This window comes from Ammospiza nelsoni, chromosome 8, assembly GCF_027579445.1.
Source record: "Ammospiza nelsoni isolate bAmmNel1 chromosome 8, bAmmNel1.pri, whole genome shotgun sequence".
NCBI lineage: Eukaryota > Metazoa > Chordata > Aves > Passeriformes > Passerellidae > Ammospiza > Ammospiza nelsoni.
Genome location: NC_080640.1, coordinates 8,476,028 through 8,498,257, shown reverse-complemented (window position 1 = coordinate 8,498,257; position 22,230 = coordinate 8,476,028). Strand labels below are relative to the sequence as shown.

At 39.3% G+C, this 22,230-nt stretch overlaps 1 protein-coding gene across 2 annotated transcripts; it reads left to right on the top strand.

Moving 5' to 3' along the window:
• Window positions 1-1,874: 1,874 nt before the first annotated feature.
• Window positions 1,875-22,101, top strand: CASP7 (caspase 7). 2 transcript variants are annotated; one of them, XM_059477481.1, is made up of 7 exons: window positions 1,875-1,987; window positions 5,756-5,809; window positions 16,922-17,070; window positions 17,944-18,072; window positions 18,543-18,718; window positions 20,108-20,246; window positions 20,801-22,101. In XM_059477481.1, exons 1-7 carry the CDS (start codon window positions 1,875-1,877, stop codon window positions 21,022-21,024), a joined length of 984 nt encoding a protein of 327 aa, XP_059333464.1. In that variant the 3' UTR covers window positions 21,025-22,101. The 2 variants fall into 2 exon arrangements, with proteins under 2 accessions (XP_059333464.1, XP_059333465.1); XM_059477482.1 differs by lacking the exon at window positions 5,756-5,809.
• Window positions 22,102-22,230: the final 129 nt, after the last annotated feature.

Genomic DNA, 22,230 nt, shown 5'->3' with positions numbered 1-22,230 from the left:
TAGGTGTATGATTTTGCAGGATTGGAGCCTGCATCCAGGAGTAATTAGCAAGACTGTGCCAATCTTCAGTCCATGTACTGGACCGCTGGGCCTGATGCTAGGGCTGCACAGTGGGATACCGTAATTAGCAGAGATGCAACACGCACAATAATTGGGAGGATAAGGAAATGCCCCTGAAGTTTATATAAGGGGGAAAATTTCCTTAGATTTAGACAACCTCCTGTCACCATGAAACTTTCGACTCTTCTTTGGCGGGGGTGTGCCGGAGCACAGCTATTAAAAAGTGATAATTTCGGTTTTGCTGTGATGGGGCCATCATTACCTGGGCAGCGGGGAGGGCCCGGGGTCTGGGTGGGGACAGATGGGGACAGGGATGGGGAAAGGGATGGGGACAGGGATGGGGATGGGAGAAGGGTCAGAAATGAGGACGGGAAAAGGGTCAGGGGTGGAGACAGGAACAAGGGTCAGGGATCGGGACGGGAAAAGGGTCAGGATGGGGATGGAACAGGGACAGGGATGGGGACGGGACAGGACAGGGAGCAAAGGTCAGGGATGGGGACGAGAAAAGGGTCAGGGATGGGGACAAGGGTCAGGGATGGGGACCCGCCAGGGAGCCCGCCCCGCCCCGGCGCCGCCCCGGGAGCACCGCCGGCCTCTTTCGCTTTAAGTGTTGCTTTAAGTTTCGCTTTCGCTCCCGCTCGGCCGGACCCAGCACCAAGGCAAGCCCCGGGCCCTTCCCGGCCCTTCCCCTGCCCCTGCCCCCCGCGGCCCCGCTGCCCGGCCCCTGCCCTGCCCCGCTCTCCTCCCCTCGGTGCCCGCTCCTCGCTGCCCGGGCGGGCCCCGCACCGCTCCCGGCACCGCGGCCTGCACGCCCCGCTTGCTCTGTGTGTGTGTGTGGGTGTATGTGTGGGTGGGTGTGTGTGTGTGTTTGCCAAAGCCGAGGCTGGACACGGATTTGGGAGCTGCTCTTGTTCTGGGGGAGCTCCCAAAGCTCTGCCAGGGCCCCGCTCCCTGGCTGGGTGGTGCAGCCATGGAGCCACTGGTGGGCTCTGGGCTGCTGCTGGTACCGGGGTGGTTTTCGATGTAAACGTGTGCTCTTTCCAGTAAATGGGTGATAAAAGCGAATTTAATCTGCCTAACTATGGGAAAGGGGCAGGAATCGGTGCTGATTTTCTGATGAACGTCTGGAAGCAGAGACCCGATGTTTCAGTCCATCCCACCCTGAGCAAAGGTCCTGCGTGTGCCCTGTGCCTCTGCTGAGCTGGCGCTGCTCCTTCTGCTGTGGTTTCCCCATTGCTTAATGATGAAATTAAAGCTACCCACAGGAAACACACAGGACTCTTTCACTTACACGCATCTGACTATGTATATGCAAATGAAAACACTGGAGCCCTTGCTTTCATCCCAACATGCTTCTTTACAGACCATGGGAAACTATCTGGGAATTACTTGTGTGATGGGGACAGCTCACTTGGGCACATGGCAGGGTACTTGGGATTACCAGGTGCTGGACTTTGATGATCCCAGGGGTCCCTTACAACTCAGAATATTCTATTTTATGATTGTATTCTATATTCTGTGATCTTTCACCATAAATTATTTTTGATTTTGCTGTAATCTGCATTTTTGAGAGTGATTTCAGACAAGTTCCTTTTGGTAACTTGCACAAGAAAAGAGAGATGCCTGAATATGTGCAATGCCACAGCAACTCAGGACCAGAAATCCGTAGCCACTCTTTCTTCAGGAAGTATTGTACAACAAAACTGACTGTATCTTCTGTACACCAGACCATAAACAGTCTGGTTCACAGAAGTATTTCTAAAATGTCAGTGCTCACTGAGGGACACTTAACATTCTTGTACTTTCATTTGTAGATGTCACTGGATCAGCGTGGTGATCTCCCTGCTGGAGAGGGAGAGGATGAAAATGGCTGTGATGTAGTTGATGCAAGGCCAGACAGAAGCAGCAGGTTCTCACTTTTTGGAAAGTAAGTTCCTACTTGTATGCCTGTTCTTCTTGTATCAGCTGCCATGGTGCCCTTTTAATCAAAGAAACATAAAAAGGCTTGATTTGGTGTTCAGTTTGCCATGTCCACAATGTTATTGATGGTCTGGATGGAAAGATGCTTTATGTTGTATGAATTTAATGTATCTTGTCTGTACCTTAAAGCATTTCTTTGTAATATCTTCTATAGGGAAACCTATAATATCTCCCTTAAGTTTTATTTGGCAGCTAAGAGACCACCAAGTTAATTTAGCATCAATTACAGCCCCACATCTTAAACATTGACCTTTGGTGGAACTGGGAATTGAATATGCCATTAATTATCTATTTTACTGCACTCTGCTCAGCTAATCTCCAGCATCACTGGAATCCCCTGCTGGCTGTCTAAGTTACTTTAAAGCCTGGATGTGCCATCTAGGCTGTAGCCTCACCAAGTCTAGAGATGTAACCCCTTACAGAACACATTAAAAGCCTTTCATTTTAAAGCATAGCAGTCACACTGAAGCATAAGCTTGCTTTCATTAAACCAGTGGGAAGCAAGAACTATTTACTGCTTGTCCGTGCTCCTGAAAACAGTGGATAAATGTGATTGGAAATGCAAAAGATGAAAAATGAACATGCAAAGTTTATAAATACTGTTGAATGTTAGCAAATGGTTACTTCAGTTGGATTTGCTGAGATTTTGCAAGAGATATTTGGTGCAAAGTCTAATGCATTTACAGAGAGGTTTTGAGTTTTTAATATTGGAAATTTACATTAAAGTGAGCAGTGTAATTCAGAGAGTACATGGCTAATATACTTTTATTTTTGCTGTTTATTCTATGAGTTTAATGGGGGTAACAAATTTGTGAGAGAAGTGAAGATGCTTTAGTTTTGGAAGACTTTTGGTGTGCTGTTAAGCAAATCACTGTACTTTGTCTCATTTTATCATTCCTCAAATATGTTTCATGATGTGTATGTGTATTATTAATTGTAATAAACAGACAAATGTAACATTTGTTTCTAAATCTTATAAAATATTTTTTCAAAAGTTTCTTTTCAACTTTATAAAATGTGTATTTTGATATTTGATTTGGTCTTCTTTATAAGAGGTGATATGCTAATACTATTACTAAATTATGCAACTCAAAGTTAATAATTGCCAAAGAAAAGGCAATAATCAGCATTTCTATGACTTTTTTCCATAAGACATTTTTCAAATAATTTGGCTATTCATCAGTTTGAGGCATTCATCTTTTGGGTACTCCTTGAAGATGCAATTTGCAACACTTCTCTTTAGAAGTAAAAAATTGCTCAGATTAAGTATGAGGCAATTGAGAGAATTCAACTTAGATTTTGTAGGAAAAAAATACTTTTGAGAAATCCAACAGAGTTTCTTGAAGAAAGTAGTGATTTCTTAAAGAGGAATGAGATGCTTAACAATTAAGTTGTCTTTGTCCTATAGAAACAAAAAGCCTTTGGTCTGAAGGAAGATAGGGGAGGAATGTGAGAGGATAAAGGAAAATGGGATCTGATCTAAACTATGATTGTGATAAAGGAGGAAGTGAGGAGAGAATGATCAGTCTTTGTGCCTCACAGGGAATTTTGGGGACATGCAATGAAAAGTCATGCAGTAGGTTTAAAACAAGTGTTAATATATAATTTTAACATAGTGCAGAATGTCGCTGTAGCCAGGGGATATGCGCGTGTCAAGATTTTAGGTAAATTCTGAAGAGATTAGATGTGTGTGGAATAAAATTCCAGATGTTAGCATCTTTGGTGGAGATGTTCCTAAGTCACATCTCTGTGAGGATATTCTGTATCCAGTTTCTTTTGTTTGCTTTCTTCAGACTTATTCCTAGTCAGTACCAGGTACCAGGCTAGATGCATTTGTACTTGGACCAGTGGGGCTCTCTGTCCTGATTGCCAAAGCTTCAATTTAGCAGCATGAAGAAATACATCTTAAATAAGGTGTCCAGAAACCTTTGGAGAGACTACAATTTTATTGTCCCTTTTTATTTGTTTTATCCACCCAGTCTTTTACCAGTTGTGCAGCACCCTCAATTAAATTCTTCACTGTATTTAATGTAGCATTGCTTAACATAAGTAAGTTCAATAGGAAAGCAAGGAACTTGTGATGTTACACGAGCACGTTAATTTTAATTTGAGAGAACAGAGCAGTGAGAAGCCAAATTGAAAGCTGTGCAGACAGACCAGCTGTTTCCAGGAGCTTCACAGCTCCAATTTGCCACTCTCTGGCTGTGACTGGAGATCTGCCCTGTCACAGCAGTAACTAGAAGTAAATTAAAACCGGTGGGGAAAAGAGTTGGAAGAAATTTTGGATTAAATGTACCAGCCGGGTTTTTACTTAGCCACTAGATGGCAGGAGGGGATTAATTTTGTGTACTGCAACAAGAGCAAAAAATGGGCACTGCTGCAGCTGAGCAAAAAGTTATGTTCCAGAAAGCAAATGGTGCACAGGCACATTTTTGGTGCACAGCCTTGCACATTCTGGCAAGGCTGTGCACCAAAAATGTTTAAAACACGTTTAAAGAAAGATTCAGCTAAGGATTTCAAATGTGTATTTTATTTTTTTAGCTAACTAATAGAGTTTTTCCTATACAAGTTTGGGCTTTTTTATTATGCTATATGTGCTCCTTTGACACTTTCAAGGCTTTAAATATAGTCTTGCTTCTCTTCTCCACAGAATGATTTAATATCTTCATTTAGTATCTTTTGGGTTTTATTGGGGACCTCCATTAGGGAGATTGATGGCAGCAAATGCATTTTAGCATCCAGGAAAGCTAATGTGACATTAAATGGAATAAAATTGAAGTTGCACTTTGCTAAGTAGAACTAAGATTTCTCTTAATACTAATTAAAGTTGGCTTTTTTGAAAAGCTGCATCCAGAAATTCCCAAGACTTACATTTGCAGTCAAAAATTCTGACTGCTTGTGGGCTTCAGTGAAGGAGCAATGCAGAAGAGTTTTGTTATGAGTAGTATCTAGGCACCAGTTTTATCCTAATTTAATTGTATAGAACCTTTTGTCATCTGGTTACTTTTATCTGCTCCAGCCCTACTGTCTTGTTTTATAGTCAATATTCCCCTTCTCATCTGGAGACAGAAAACACAATTTAAATATCTATTAAACAAATCTTTACAAATACTTAGTTACAAAAGGAAGTGTGTGATTCTATGGTGCCCTCAATGCAGACACATTATATGGATTGTAAGAAAACCCCACTAAGAAATTTCAGAGGTTCTGTGGGGCTTGTAGTTGCCAAGAATATTTTAGCTGTTTAACATTGCAAATCCAAAATATCTGTAAGATATTTATTTCTGTCAAGTCCCACCACTTAAAAGTTTGAGACTTTCGAGTAATTTGGAAATTTCCTGGAAATGCCACCTTTCATAGTTCAGTGGTTGTGATAGTTACATTGTTAAGATATTTACCAGGTTTGTAAATTAGTATTTAGATGAAAAAGATTTATGGATATATACCTTTTCTTTCCATGTGTTTCCAGTGTTTATTTGGGTTGTAGGACATCAAAGTGAGGAAGCAAAGATGTTACCAAAGGCTGTCTGTTTTAAATTCATGACCCTTGGTCTCAGTACAGCCATATTTCTCAACATAAATAACCTTGTCCTTCAAAGGATAAATACTCATTTTTGAGATTCATCCTCAGCTGAACCTCAGGTCTGGAGTTGTAAAAGGTGTAGAGAGTTGTCTTTGTTTCAGCTTAGCTTTTCTGGTGTTCCACTTTTCACAGTATCACATTCATTCTGAATTGGAAGGGACCCACAAGGATCATCAAGTCCAGCCCGTAAGTGCCTGTATGGGCATTATCAACAGCTTATTTTTATATTGATTTATAAAAGAAGCTGCTTTTCAGGTAAAACTTTTATGGAGAATAGCTTCACAATGATGCAGATACTTATGTTCTCCAGAGTTGTCCATTCTATTCCACATTTTTCAGTGTCAGAATATAATAGATCTTTCAAAATAAATATTGCTAAGAAAAGTATCTCTTTTATCCTTAGATAGACTAAAAATAGCAAGCTACTTTAAAGCGACTAACAGCTGATGAATGATTATCTGAAGTTATGTTCTGGGCTGCAGCTCAGATGTCTGAGCTGACCTCCTGTTTCAGCCTCATGTTTCCTTAATGTCTCGAAGGAAGTCACTGTCACAGCTCCAAAATGTATCACAATATAATTTTAACTTTGCTTGGAGTTTGCTTGTTCTGCTTAGCACAAGGTAAATATCAATTGTATATGTTCACCTGAAAACACCAAACATAAAATTTCAGAAATAATTTATAGTTTGGAAAACTTCCTACAAAGACAATTAAGAAATTGTAACAAAGAAAACAGGGATATTTCATTTTTATTACTCTTTTTTAAGTCGGAGGTTGTTCTGGTTTGTTTTGGTTTTGTTTTGTTCATTTGTTTGGGGAGTTTGGTGGGGATTTTTTTTTTTGTGTGTATGTGTGTGTTTCTGTGTTTTGGAGGTTTTGCTGTTGTTTTGTTAAAGCAGTTTTTGTTAGATCTGGAACCCAGCTTCTGGAGAACACTGCAGGAATATTTAACAATGGGTGGAAACTGTGGCCAGTGCTTGTACTTTCCCTTGGATGCTTACTGCATTTACCTCATAGGAAAAGCCCAAGTATCTTGAAATAGTATTTAGTCTATATTACAAGAACTCATTGATTCACAGTCAATATTTGTTTCCAGTCTCCTTGGAGCCTTTTTAATGTGAAGTACAGCAAACACTGTGTTATCCAGGAACTGTATCTGAAGTAATCACAGTCAAGTATCCTAATTAAGTTTTGTAATTAGTGTAGTAATTTATTTCCTTCATTACAACAAACTCTGGGCTGTATCATACAGAATTTGGAGGACAGCTATTTTGTAGGGTGACATTTAAGCTTTCAGAGCAATCCAAACAAATTTAAACCAAATTTATAATAAACCAAAGCTGTTTGAGGGTAAATATGTCTCGGGATCTTTTGGGTCCCCCCGAGATTGTTGAAAGTCTCTTTTCCCAGCCCGGGTGCTTGAATAATGAGCCAGAGCTCTTCATTTCTCGGTCTCAGGGTTGTTTATTGTGTCTTATCTATAAAATTCTTTCTCCTGCCCTGCTGAGGTCCATCCAGCAGGACAGTTCCAGTCACTCTGCCTGCCCCCAGGGTGGTGTTATGTCTTTATACTAAAAACTACCTATACAATGTTTACAATTACTTTCCAATACCCATCACCTATGTTAGACAGTGAGCTTCTGCTCCAAACCAATCTGTAAGTGCCAACATCGCAGCAGAAGATGGAGGCCAAGAAGAGGAAGGAGAAAGGCTGGACACACCCAGATCCCTCCATCTTGCCTCCTTAACCCCCATATCAGAAACCCCAAAATCGGCTTTTTCACCCTGTGATAACTTCACTGTTATTCTATCTAGACTGCTGTGGCTTGCTGATCTTCATATAAGGCTGGTGATTTGCTCCACAGGTCATAATCAAACCCACAGGTGTCTGGGGCTCCGTGCCAGGGCTTCTGAGCCCCCTGGCAGGGGTCTTGGCCATTCTGGCATGTTCTGGGTTCCCACAAATATGTAGGAAGTAGTTGTATTAGTTAAATATAGAGAGGCTTTGTAAACTATGCATGTTAATTTGCATTATTTTGCTGGAAATATTCATTGTGTGAATATTGCAGCAATGGTGAATCAGGTTTTGACAGAAGGAAGACGAGAAGTCCGCTGTCCCACCTCCATCCCAAAATCTCTTTTCCTGCACTCTTGCACAGGAGCAGAGATAGAGTGAGTGATGGGAGGGTGTTTTCTGCCTGTCAGCAAAGGTGGCCGTGGCTGCATGAGCTCAGCTGGCAGGGTGCTGGCTCGGGGGCTTTGAATGGCCCCACAGAGCAGAACAGTCCAGCGTGACCCAGCGCTGACACAGGCGAACGCTGGGGCCCGGGCTCACAGAGCATCCTGCTCTCTCTGCAATGCTGCCCCAGCATGGTGGGCTCCTAGCAGTGCCACACAGCACCAGACTTGCTCCCCAGCACGGGCTGAAGCTGCTTTCAGATGCAGTGTGGAGTACCATTTGATGATGAGCCAAGGTACTGTGCGATGTTATTTGCCTCCTTCCTTCTCTGGCACCTGTTTGGAAAAATCATGAGTTTATAGCCTAAAACAGTTCTGTTTAGCTAATTCTAGCTCCGCTGGCATTTTGCAATTGCTAATCCTTGCCAGAGCGTTCTCTGAGCATTAGTGTTTGGTGGGCTTGCTTTATTTTGAGTCATTTTCCAAGCAATCCATATGTACTTGTTAATTTCTCTTAGTACCTATGGAAGGTAGAAAAACCTTAATTTTTTTTTTTTTTTTTTTTTTTTTTGCATATAATTGTCAGTTGCCTATGTACACTGTACTGCCTAGGGTATGATCATACAAGATTTCAGTTTCCAGAACACCAATGGAAGGTATGGATGTGCAGGTTTTCTAGAAAGGAGCAGAAAGCCTTTCAGCAAGCAAAATTCTTTATTTGTAAAAATTTACCTTTTGAATGCTTTTTGGCTGTTATGTTGCATACAATATTGTGAGGCCTGCATGGCAGATATCATGTAGCTAATTGGGAAGCTGGATCTCAATTATAAAGTGATGATTGAGAGTTTAGAACTCTGTTTTGCAGGCATCACACAACAAAATTGTCATGTGTGTTGTAAGTGAACCCTGAAATATTAAATGCACAAAACTAGGGCACTGCCACCTGTTTTTTTTCTTTTTGTTTTTGTCTTTTTTTAACTGTTGTGAAATGTGGACAATATTAATTTGTCTGTTGAAACTTCTTGTCCAAAGTGCAACTGGCTTAGTCCCAATGCACTTGGTCTGCTTCATTTGTCTATAATAAATTAAATTGCAGTTGTGGATTTGATTTGAATTAGTTAAGGCCATCACTAACACATACTTAAAAAGACAGGAGGCATATTTAGATTAACTATCAGAACTTCAAAAGATATTTACAAAGTATGCCAGAAGTTGTAGTCTGAGTCTTGTTCTTTCAAACAGCTCAACTCTTACATTATACTGTGAGTTGTCTTGGACTGAGTTTCTCAGTTTTTTAGGTTTTTAGAGAAGATTCTGTCTCCTAATTGGAGATGGATCTGAAACTAAAATGGGACAAAAAAGCTACAAGAGTAGCTTAGGGTCTGAAAAATGTCTTATAATGAGGTATTGAAAATGTATCCAGTGTTTCAATTGATGTTAAATAGTCATACAGGCACTAGCATTGTTCTCTCTTCAGGGAAACTAATGTGTAAGAATCAAAGTTAGGAATTTGCTTCTGGACTGAGATCCACTGCAAACCTCCATGGTGGATGTTTACAATAAGAATGCAAACAATGACTTTACAGTAAGGATGGTTTGTTCAATGCCCTTTCTTTCCAGGAGGCACCGGTCAGTAAGCTAACCCACACACTCTAGACATAAACATGGCACAGATGGACAAAATATGAATTTTAAAATTATTCTTCACTTTACTGGGCAGAATCTCTGAGTGGGTCAGGTTGGAAGGGACCACAGTGGCTCCTCTGGTCCAAGGTCCCTCCTGGAGCAGGGGCATCCCAGAGCACAGGGCCCAGGATTGCCCCTGAGATTGGCTCAGCTGGTTGGAACATGGGGCATCCATCAGGTTTTGTACTACCCTCCCCCTGGAAAACAGCCACATGATCTGCAATTGCTTTGTGAAATACCTTTGTTTATACTTCATTTTGTGATGGAAGAACTGAGACCAAGAAATACAGAGTTACTTTCCCTAAGTTATTCCACAGCAGAAGCGCAACTCATTTTGGTTTGTTTAATAATTTTCATCAAGTTAAATGGGCAAAGCAGAGCTAGCATGTGGTCTTAATAAATATATTTTATTCTCTGTTGTACTCTTAGATGTGGTATTAAAAAATGTAGGGAAATGCCAGGATTTCTTTAAGTAAATTGAAGAGGTTTATTTTGCAAACTTTCTGTGAAATCTGTTACACTACTGCTTCATGTGTCATATCAAGAACAAAAGTACTTTTTTAGTATGACATTATTTGTTTTGGATGAGTGAACTCAGTCTAGTCTTGGAAAGAATTTTTTAATGATAGCTTAGGTCCTTCCCAGCTCTAGTATTATCTTGATAAGTTCAAGGAAATAATCACATTGTTTACCTAACTCCTTTCTTTTGATACTTCTTCAGCAATATTTTCTGTTCAAAATTACTGTGTTTACCATTATTTCAAGGGCCGTTGACATGAGTTTCCAGATGAACAAGGGGCACTGTCCTAGTGGGTTCCTGACTTCAGGTTCATTTAAAGAAAAGGCTTTGCCTCTGTTGGCTTTGTTTAGTCAGCTGACAGTCTGATTCCAAAGATGCCCTTAAGGGGTCATGAACTAAGTCATGGGCAGTTCAGAAAGATGCTGAAGGCTGATTAATCCTATGGCCCTGTTCTTGAGAGCATTTACAGTCATTATTTTATTGCCTGAGCAGTCCTGTTGCTCCCAGGAGGAAAGTGGAGTGGGTTTGTTGGGGGCTGTGGTGTTCCAGGAGCCACACTGGCCATTTCCCTTCATTCCAACCATTTCCAAAAATGACTTTCAAAGTTCAGACATTTCAGCAAAGCAATATATAAATAGGCAAGGGCAGTACAGACTTCAAATATAATGAATAAATATGAATTTCAGACTCCAGTATTATCAGCTTAGCATGTTTCACTGAAATTTTGAATTTCTTTAACAGATGAAACAAGATCCTGACAGGGAACAGAAATCTAGGAACACTGGGGGTTTTTGTGTGTGGTATTGTGTTTATGTTTGCTGTTCCAAATTGCAGCTGTCAGTTTTCATGCCTTTTGTGTAGGACATCTGTGTGCCATGGTAAGCAATGTAGGTGAAATAATATTTAAATGCTTTTTAGGGAACTTCTATGTGCAGTTTTGTAGGATCACTTTTCTTCTCTCTGCTAAATGAAGACTTTCTATTGTGTGGAAAATATCCTGACTTTAATATTAGAAATTTTTTTTCAGTTTTCTTTTGACATCTATCTGGCATATATTTTAAAATAACCTTCTAAAGACTGGTGATTTTGTTGGTGCTCATCTATCAAAGTCAGCAGTCCTTTGCTAACATTTGCTAATAGGGAAATTGAAAGTATGCAATGCTTACTTGAACTTCCTGCTATTCACTTAGTATTGCCCCTCTTTCCTCAGGAGTCTTCTGTTTCAGCTATTCAGCTTTTTCTTTCAGTTTCTCTCATGGCACATAATTTGCAAGCCTGAGTGTGCACTTTCAAATGCACTGTAATACAGTTTTAGTATTTGGTCTAGACCTTGTGGTTTAGTCTTTGTCCCATAAAATTTATGTTTTCTGATTTTTAACAGTAAAGGAATATTCATTTTTATGAAAGATAACTCAAGTAGTGACACACTGTTCTTGTCCAGAAATCTTGCTGTTCTGCCAGCCTAATGCAATATTAATGGGAAAAGGCAGCAGGATAATCTGTTATTTGTATGCAGTTCTAAATCTGTGTGACACTACCAAAACAGATGTGACAAAGAACAAAGAGTGTGGCTTAGAGAACTCAAGATCTAAAAAGCTCTAGTCAAGTTTAACAAGTGTTTTTTGCTTGATATTGCCCACAGGGTTCAATAAAAAAAAATACGAAGTGGGGAGAGTGTACAGTAATTAGAGGTGTATTAAATACAGTGAAATTAGACTGGATGAAGGTATTAAAGCTGAATAAAAGTGTTAAAGCTGGTAGTTTGAAGAGCAGTTTATGTAGAAGTAGGAGATCCTAATGCATGATCATCAGAAAGCATCAAAAGTATGAATTATGGAGCCCACATCAGACCACTAATTATTGAGGCTAAGATAAAAACATAGAACAAAATATTGAACCTTGTTTTGGCTTATTTATAGATTCTGTTTCGTGTTCAGTTTGTTTTTTATGAATAAATCTAAATTGATCTCCAGCACACTCAGTGTTACTGCACATAGCTTAGTGATGCCTTGTGAATTCAAACACAATTGTATTTGCATTTTCATTGTTTTCTGTCTATCCTTTCACTGTCTTTTTAAATAAATAAGTCCAGTCCAGGATTTTTCCCCAGGAGAGCAAACAGCATTTGTGATGAGCAGTAGTCACAAACATAATTCATATTGTGCATGCAACAATGGAAGGAAAGTGGGAGTTTTTAGGCAGAAAGGGCAACACAGCTACACAAACTGCATAAAAATAAATCAGCAATATAGGATTTGTAAGTTTCTTTAGAGGCCTTAGAACTAATGCACTGTCTCATTTATTCCCCAATACTGTAACTTAATGGGAAACTTCTTCTAATGAAGCCTGTAGAGAGTCCCCAAATATCAAAAGTCCTAAGGGAAACATATCAGTTGTTTGTAATTGATTAAAGAGCGTTGCAACTTAAGACACCTTGCATCCCACAACACTTAAGGGTATGAAAATTCTGGTGGTTGTCAGTGGAGAAAATGTTTATACTGTCCACTGCTTTGAACCTGCCCAGACTCAACAGAAAGGCTGAGAATGTGACAGAAACTGGAATAAAACTATTCACCAATGCCAGAAAAGCATTTGGACTCCAGAAGGTGTCCTGAAGTGATGTGTTTTGCAAAGACACCATGTTTTCAAGGGCAGATTTTCTTTTTATTGGAAACAAGTTATCAGTTATTCAAAAATTATATTGCAGATTGTATACAAGAAGGAAGCCAGAGTAAAACTGTCAATGTTTTGAGATATTCCTTTTCAATGAAAGTCAAAGTTTACTGAACTGATAGAGCAAAGTAAGACACAGTTCTCTCCTTTTGTGTGTTTACTTCTAAAAGAAGTGAATGGAATCAGTGTGGCCTTTTCCACCCAACTCTGAATGTCAGCTCCCTTAAATTAAATAGTGTAGAATTGTAGAGTTTTTTTAATCTGCCTACATTTTTCAGCACACCAGCAAAACGCCCTAATTTTCCTGGGGGAGAAGGGGACCATAGCTTTTTTTAAAAACCTACATATCTCTCTGTAATACCATTTTTAGAGCTTATTTTGAACAACTCTCCCTGGCCTTTGTCCTGCACATGGATTCTTAAATGTTGGTATGTCACACTAATATATGGTAGCAGCAGGGACTGAGGAAGGTGGCTGTAGAAAGGAAGTCAAAGGAGAGAAAATCACAGCTGCTAAGAGACACTGCTTTATTTTTTCTAAATAATCTTCAGGTATAGTTAAATGTTGTTGGTGATATTTTTATCCTTAAATCTTGAACCATATTGAAACAATAATTTATTCCAAGTGTAAGAGAAAAGAAGGTTTGTTGTGATAAGTACCAGTCCTTTATATGATCATGTCCACTGCTTGTGCAAGGGAGGTATTTCCATTGAGTGACAGAATTTTAGCCACTCACGCTGATAGAACACTTTACTACTACTTAAAAGTTCAGTTTACAAAATGATAAATAGAATAGATAACTTTAGTTTTTTTGTTTGAAAAGTGAGAAGTTGATAATAATGATTTTCTCAGGGTTGATACTGACTGAGTCTAGACTTGCTGCAATCACATTCCCAAATATGCAGTTGGCAAGGCTGAGGCCTGGATTTAGAGACACGGTGAGGATGAAAATGTGCAGCTATATGAGTGCCAGAGTGGAGTTTCAGTTTTTATGAACTTCTAACCAAAGGGAGAAAACATGACATAAATAATGGGGAGAATATTTCTGCATAAGGGAAGGATCAGTGACTACTAATGGTGTGAGGAATAATGACACAGCTGTAATTAAGACCTGAAGAATGAGTAAACAGTCGTGAAATTCAACTTTCTGTTTAGTCCAGACAAGTTTGAATCCCAAAAGAGGGAAATTAAAGTCACTAGATGTCAGAGAAGCAGAAACAAATCAAGCAGAGGGCACATAGTTTAAAACATTTTATAACAGCATATAACTAATCAGTGGAAACCCTTTTGGAGAATACAGTAATTAGAAAGCTTAGTAAAAGCAGCAGGAAACATTTATACTAGCTGCTGTCCAGTTCAAAGTTCAGAAAAAAAGATATAAGCCTTCAATCATAAGTGTGCCTGTCACTGACAGGAGATTTCCCTTAAGGCCTGATTATTACTTATTCATAACTTTATTAGTTATCATTACAAGGTCTGATTTAGCATGTTGAACATGAAAAGTTGGGCATTGTGCTGTCAGTGTATTCCAGTCAGGCAGTTCCCATATTGTGCTTGGTTTGCACAGGAACCAGAATCTTGTCTGGGCTGCAGCTCCAGGCTCAGTGCAATCCACAGCCTTTGCTCCCTTATTTATTCACTTGGCACTGATGCCAGAAGATTTCTGGAACTTTTTATTGTCTGCCAGTAAGGAAGTGATGGGCGTGCCCATGCTGTGGGTTTTTGGGTATCTCATTAACCTGTGAGGAATCATTGGAGTGAAACCACAGTGTCCTGTGGAAGGGAATGGGGAAATGAGCTGCCAAGGCTTGTCTGTGGCGTTTGCCATTGACTGGCGCAGAGCTGCTGGCTGCTCCTGAGAATTCCAGCAGCAGGAATTACATCCCTTAAACTCACGAGTGTTTCTGCATGAATGAGTGCAAACTATTGACCTTGGGAGTGAGGTGGTTTCAGAGAAGTTGTGTGGCTGCATTGCTGTGCCACTTAATTAACCCTTGCTGCTGTTTTCAGTGGGGTTTTTTGTGGGGTAATGTGGCTGCCTCATTTCTGGGCTGGATTAGGTCACTTCCAGCATTTTAGAAGAGCAGACAGTGCAAACATGATACTGCTCAAATGGGTCCATCCCTGAGTGCTGACAGCTGTTCATGGGTTGGACATAAACAGAAATGTGTGCACAATGCCCTTGAAAATATCCCATTTTCTATAATAGCCACTGTTGAATGGTTTCTTCGGGAAATCACTGAAGCCAGATAAATCTGTAAAAACTGGAACCTGTGGGCTGAGGAAATGCTTCTTCATGGACATGAGTGGTTTATTTGTTGTTCTGAAGTTTCTTTTTCTGTCTTTCACAAAGAACTGTCTGGTGATGGAGGATCGGGGGAAATTTTAAGTTAAAATAAGAATCCAAAATCTCTTTGAAAGTCAAATGTAATATCACCATCATAGAGTTCTGACTGATTCTTTAAAAGAAATAGTTAAGAATTGGTTAAGACCTTTTCTTGAGGCAAAGCATATTTAATTATTGCTTCCAGAGCCCTCAAGAAGCATATGCAAGGAGAATATCCATACTTGCAATTTGTCAGGAAAAACCCCCTGTATTTCCAGACATAATCCTCAAGTAGATACGGTTCAATATCTTGTTTTTCAGTCTCTAAGGGAAGTCTAAAAGAGGACATGATATTAAGATGGTCACATGTGAAAAGAGTATAATGGAAGCCTGCCAGGTACAGCTATTTAATTTGGCCCTTTATAATAGAATGTGACGGCACTCAAAGATAAGAAGAAGCTGTTTTGAAATTGAATTGCAGTAGCATTTATACATGATGAATCATTTAAAGAAGGTTTATTATAGATTCCAATTGATCTTGTCCTTTAGTAATAAAAAAGAGGACACTTAAAGCTAAACCATTGTTAAATCAGGCAGGTAAGAAAATAGATTACCTGAACAACATTTAATCAGTTCATAACAATCTCATGTCTACCAGTTATTAATGAAGCAAATAAATTAGTATTTCTTTAGGAAGATGTCAGGATGAGAATAGTGAAAGTACTTAAATTAATTGAGGTTATAGGAAAAATTTAATATTATAACCAAACTGTATTATACAATTCTTTGTGCTGTGAAAGTAGTTTATGTTTTCCTCTCAGACATCAGCACTAGATACTATTGGAAGCTGGGTGCTGGAACAAATAAGAGAGGTGCCAATAACAACTTCTGCCCTTTCTGAGCATTGTTTTTAAGTGGGCTCCAAAGCTTGCTTATAATTCTGGGATTGAATCAGACTCCTTACAGGCTCTTACCGTAAGACAACTGGTTTCAGTCTTGCTTGAGGAAATCTTAACCATACCAGAAGCCCCCTGCTTGGACCAAAAAGTCCACCTGTAAAAGCGAGTACTGCTGAGTTCCTCGTGCTTGTCCATCAGGTGTGCATGCTGGCTGTAATTGATTTGGTATTCATGCTTTATTTAGATTGAATCTGTGAGTAATGTCTTTGCTATCCCTTGGCATCTTTTTCTAATCCAGTGTAAGGCTCCAGTACACAGCAAAAAGATCAGTACCAGAGAAGATTTATTAATATAACCCATTAACATCATTATTTTAATAGTTTGATTTGTTTTTTCTTAGGTTTTATTTTACAGTGTTCAGGTATCAAAGATTACATTGAAATGTGCTTGGGTCTTTGCATAGATTCAGACTGCTGTTTGGCAGACCAAATTAACACATGACTTGTTCTCGTCTGTAACCTTTTTCAGTAGAAACTACCTACTTCTTAGTCTTAATCTGCACAAAATGTAGAGATGATGGGGATTCAGTAAACAAACCACACAGTTGGGTAAACTGCATATCTTCATGTTCCTGAAGAGGCTACTGAGGGAAATATGTCTGTCCTTACATTAATTACTTACAGTAAAAGTCAAATATGTCCAGAAGCAGTTTGCAAAAGGTTGCTGGCAGCCTCACTTCATGCAGACCATTTGTTTTATCTCTGGGTCAGGATCTGTGTCCTGCTTTTGGCTGCAGCTCACTCCAGAGTTATTTCACCTCGTCAGAACCCATCCGCACACAATAATCACTTCATGGAAATCACAAGATCTTTATCCCGCAATCCAAAATGTAAATGAAGAAAACAAATATTGGGGAAGGAGAAACACTGGGCGGGGCTGCACAAGTGGTTTGAATTACGGTAAATAGGCCATGCATGTGACTGGTCACTAACAATAATTTCATTTGGTTCACCTAGAAAAAAGAAGAATGGAGAAGAAGAGCAGCCAAAGCCCTCTCTCAGTAACCAATACCGAATTGTTACACCCACATTCCAGTATAATATGGATTACAAGAAAGTTGGCAAATGTATTATTATAAACAACAAAAATTTTGAAGACAAAACAGGTAATGTTCTTTCTTTGATGATACTCATTACAGACCATAGAATTTTTATACTTTTTTGTTTTTATACTTGTACTTTAATCAATAAGTATTCTATTTTTAGGACATGATATTTTAATGAATGTTTTTATCTTTTTTTGATAAATAGTTGTTCCTAAAACTTTTCCTGTTCTCTAACACCAATGTTAGAGTGGCTCTTTTCAACATCTTTTCAGTATATGTCTCAAACACCATGTCTCCTTGCTGTACCAACTTCAAACTAAACCTTTGTTCCAGAGTTTAAAACTATGTTGTTAAAATTTGAACTTTGGCATCTGCAACCCATGTTATAAATTCCCTGTCCCTGAGCTGCAGCTATGAGCTACAAAAGCTGATATCTGTAGGTGTGCTCTGTTCACACTCCTGCATTCAGCTTTCCAGACCATATGTGGTTTCAAGGTAGACAAATACTTGTGTTATAATCAGGTTTGTAGGATTTTTCCTGTACACTTAGCAAACACAGTAAGTTGTTTTCCCCAAAGATTCTGTGTCAGTTCCTTTTACTGGGTATAATAGGGACACTTTTCAGCAGGTTTCCCGTGGGGTGCTTTGTGCCTGCATAACCAAAAGGAGCTGGATCATCCTTAGAGCTCCTGTGTTGCAAGGTGTTGGGGGCACGCCAGCATTTTTCAGGATAAGACATGTTAACACTGAGCATTGCCTTGTTTTTTAAATCTCACAATTTGTTTTCAGTGCTGCTAGAGGATTATTTTAAAAACATGTCACCAAGATATTGTTTAATTTTATCAATGATAAACTTAAACATTTGCCTTTGGACACGTGAATCACTTTGAGTTGTGTAACGTGCAGTCAACCATGTTCTTTGTTTCCTGGCAGGAATGGGCACACGCAATGGCACTGACAAAGATGCTGGAGACCTTGCTAAGAGCTTTAAAAACTTGGGCTTTGAGGTTGATATACACCATGACCGAAGCCGTGATGATATGGAAAAATTACTGAAGAAAGGTAGAAATTCAGAAACATAGAATAATTTAGAGGGGAAAACCTTTGGAAATCACTGAATCTACTCTCTGCTTACAGCAGGTTAAATTAGAGCAGATTGCTTAGGCCCCACACATACAGTTTTCTGTATGGAAGGGTGTGTTTTCTGAATGGACTGGGCTTAGTTCCCCACCTCATCCCCCAGCATCAATTCAGAAATGCACGGTGTTCTTGTGAAGCAATTGTCCTGTGTATTAGCTGAAGAGCCTTCATATTAGACAAGGGGTTCAGTCTGTTGATTCCAGTGGGCTAAACTCTGAGTGAAGGATGCATCCATGTACTCAAGGTACTCACCACATTGTAAAAGATGATCCTCTCCTCATGCCTGACAGTAGGAGCCCAGTGTATATTTAGGTTCAGAAAAATGTGTTTGTTAAATATAATTTCCATTTAAAATGTGGCTTCTTTTTGACTCAGAAGTGTTTGCCTTGCAGCTGCTGAGGAGAACCACAGTGATGCTGCCTGCTTTGCCTGCATCCTCCTGAGCCATGGGGAAGAAGGGCTCATCTATGGCACAGATGGACCCATGGCTATCAAGAGTCTGACTGCCCTGTTCAGAGGAGACAAATGCAAAAGCCTTATAGGCAAACCCAAACTGTTTTTCATTCAGGTAATAGCCCTGAGGTGAATACAGTGTCCTACTGCTGCAGCAGGGAAAACATGCTCTGTTGGTTGTCTGCCCTAGAAAAACCCTGTAGCTTCACTTACTGAGTGTTGCTGGAGGTTTGTGAAAAAATGTGTTGACAGAAGTTGTCTGTGGGTCAAATTATTGTTTGTTTTTAAAAGATAATTTATATACGAGATTGACAGGTGTAAATAATATTTTCATTGTAATTTTCTACATGGTTTTTCTTGGTAATACATGAACTTCAAAGTGAAAAGATAAACTCACTTTTCTGCAGACAAAGCTAAGGGCAGTACCTGATTTTCCATAGCAGTAATACTGTCCAGGTCTCTTTGAATTAAGGCTGACTCTACAAATCACTGCTTAAAGAAACACTTTTCTTTCCCTCAGTAGCCTAAATATTTATATTGCATTTTTAAACTAGCATGTAATTAATTGTACTAGTTAATACAATTATTAGTTAATGTATTAATTGTATTAGTTAAACTTTTAAAGACAACTGTTTCAAACAGCAGTAACTGACATATCATGGGTCTGAATTCTCTTTTTTACATTATACATAGTATTATTTACACACGAGTTGCAGCAGATGTGGTTTTCCCTAGGCTATTCCATCAATTAATCCTCATCCTCAAAGTGAAAACTGTTTTAGACTCTTCATACTACTGAAGTGATGTTTCTTCTAATTACACTTTTGAAATGGTTGCTTTATAGACTTTAAAATTATCTTAATAAAGGCAATCAGCCCTCTTACATAAGCCAGTCAGGCTTGTTCTTTTGCAAGAGCTGTCAGTCAGAGCTACTGATCCAGGGCTGAAAATTACCCACCAGGACCATTGTCCCAGTGTGCCCTTTAGCTAAACTCATGATTAAGAGAAAATTAAGAATCAAAGAGATAAGTGGAAAAGTATTAAAAACACAATATACTCATAATGGGTGGTCAAACACTAGACCACATTGTCCACACTGTAGAGTCTCCACCTGCAGAGTCCACTGCCAAGAAATTGTCCTAAAGTTACACTGGACACAACATTATGTAATAATTGGGTGCTGAGAATGACTTTAGACTGGTAAAATTAACCATGGTTAGAATAAATCAGTGCTGACATAGCACTTGTTGGGAAACAGCTAAGACTGAGGCACAGCCTCAACACCTTTGCCTCCCTCTCCTTACAGGATGTATATTTTTCAAAGGGTAAGCTAGTAGCTTTGTCACTGAACAATTAGATATCCCCCAGAATTGCATCTCTGCTTTTAATACATTCAAAGTACTGCCTAGAACTGAATCCAGTAAAAAACTTTAATGAATACCAATTGTTATAACACCTTGTTTCTGCTTTCTGGAAACATTCTATTTATATACTCTGCTTTCAGGCCTGCAGAGGCTCTGAATTTGATGAAGGAATACAAACTGACTCTGGACCTGCCAATGACACCCTGGAGACAGATGCCAACCCGAGATACAAAATCCCAGTAGAAGCAGATTTTCTGTTTGCTTATTCCACAGTGCCAGGTAAGGAAAAGAGGGTCAGGATGGGGGTGGAAGCCTGAAAACTCACCATCCATACTGACTGGATTGGAGATGGACCCCCTGATGATACATTTTACACTGATGGACAAAGCACAAAGGCTTGGTGTACATTGGTTGTCCATCCCTTCTACACGGGCTGCAGAGGAAAAGAGAGATTTCAGATGGCAAAGGCTAAAGGATTCCCTGTGTTCTGGGAATCTTGCACTTCCATGTCCTGGAGTGCTGAATGTGTGATGAAGGCAGGAAGAGGAATAGTTCAGTATTTATTCTTAGTACAGTACTTATTCTCAGAAAGGAAACCTGTGTAATTTTACTTCTTGCAGATTCACTAATGCCAAAATGTAGAATGGCACTTAAGCAGTGTGAGGTTTGGAGAGTTAATACACATTATTCTCAGCTTTAATGAAGTAGGATGTGTAACACAGCCATTAAGAGCTCAGCTTTCAGTGTGTGCATTGTCAATCTTTGCCCAGAGTCTTTCACACAAAACAGCAAAAATCACTCCCTGTATTTTCTTCCTCTTCTTTTCCTGTCAGGTTATTACTCCTGGAGGAATCCTGGAAGAGGCTCCTGGTTTGTGCAGTCTCTGTGCTCTGTGCTGAACGAGCATGGGAAGCAGCTTGAGATCATGCAGATCCTCACCCGGGTCAACTACGTGGTGGCCACCAACTTCGAGTCGCAGTCGGACGACCCGCGCTTCAGCGAGAAGAAGCAGATCCCCTGCGTGGTCTCCATGCTCACCAAGGAACTCTACTTCTGACAGGGCACTTCAGTGCAGCCCCTGGGGGAAGGTCAGGCTGTGGTTTTGGGTGGACATGTGGTTGTGGAAAGGAGGAACACGTTTTTAATAACAGACATGTGGTAACACGAGGTTTTTTGTAAGATGGGGTATCTGATGGGTGGAGAATATGCAATATTTTAAAGAAGCTGTGGGCCAGCCTGACAGTTATCATTAATTATTGTGTCTTGATTTCTCTTAGTGTGGCTGTCATGGTTTATGGCTACTGAAGATGTTTTTTCCCAGAAAGCAGATTGTAAATTAAGAATAAAAACAAAAAAATCTCGTGACTCCTTCTCGTTTACTGCTAGCTCATGGAACCATAACCTCCTTGGAAATTTCCAAAGACCATCATATTATGGGTATGTCCAGTAGTAAAACAGTTTGTAGGTATTTAAAAGGGTGTTTCTTAGTCTAATATATTAATTTTTTTTTTAATGGACATTATTCATGAAGGCTTATGGTTGCTCTGTGCTCAATCTAGAAGTCAGTTTACTTAGTCATCATTCTAGCATAAAATGAATGTAAAAAAAAATCAATATTTTTAGATTATTACCTGAACAGTATAGGAATGTAACAAATAGAACAATCAAAATTAAAATCTTTGTGAAAGACTGGCAAATTTTACTTAGATGGAACCATATTAAAGTGCCTTTGTAAAGATATTTTGCCTTGCAAATGACAATTGACTGAGAGAACAACCTGAAATGGTGGTATTGCATTTCTTCTGCTTGCAGAAATAAAAATGTCTGCTTCATGATTCAAAAGTTAATGACAAGGCTTTAAGACATTAAAATTTTATGTTAAAAAAGGTAGAATTACATGTTCCAATGACAAATGTATGTTTAGATTTAACTTCTAGTTGCCAAAACTGGAAATGGTTACTTGAATCAGAAACCAGAAGTGCCTTCTTAGTTACTGTATGGTCTTGATTTTGTGTTTTAGAGTTTTGTTGGTGATCTTTATATTTCTACTTTTTATATTTCCTTTAGTTGGTAGCTAGGTAAAAAAGAAAAGTAAGTTTAATGATTTGTTTAAACTGATAAAGAATTAGTTGTTCACCCTTTTCCCAGTTAATGTACTCTATGCTCCTTGCAATCTCCTGAGAAAATGAAAACCAAGTTAGCAAATTGTTGTTTATTTTCTTACAAATACTGTGAAATAGTGAGACATATATTTTTTTCATAA

Bases quoted from the DNA above. Each gene is read 5' to 3' on its own strand.
- CASP7 (XM_059477481.1), top strand. From the start codon at position 1,875: ATGTCACTGGATCAGCGTGGTGATCTCCCTGCTGGAGAGGGAGAGGAT. The intron at 18,073-18,542 runs GTAGAAATTCAG...TTTGCCTTGCAG, and splicing joins GGAAAAATTACTGAAGAAAG to CTGCTGAGGAGAACCACAGT. The intron at 20,247-20,800 runs GTAAGGAAAAGA...TTTTCCTGTCAG, and splicing joins TGCTTATTCCACAGTGCCAG to GTTATTACTCCTGGAGGAAT.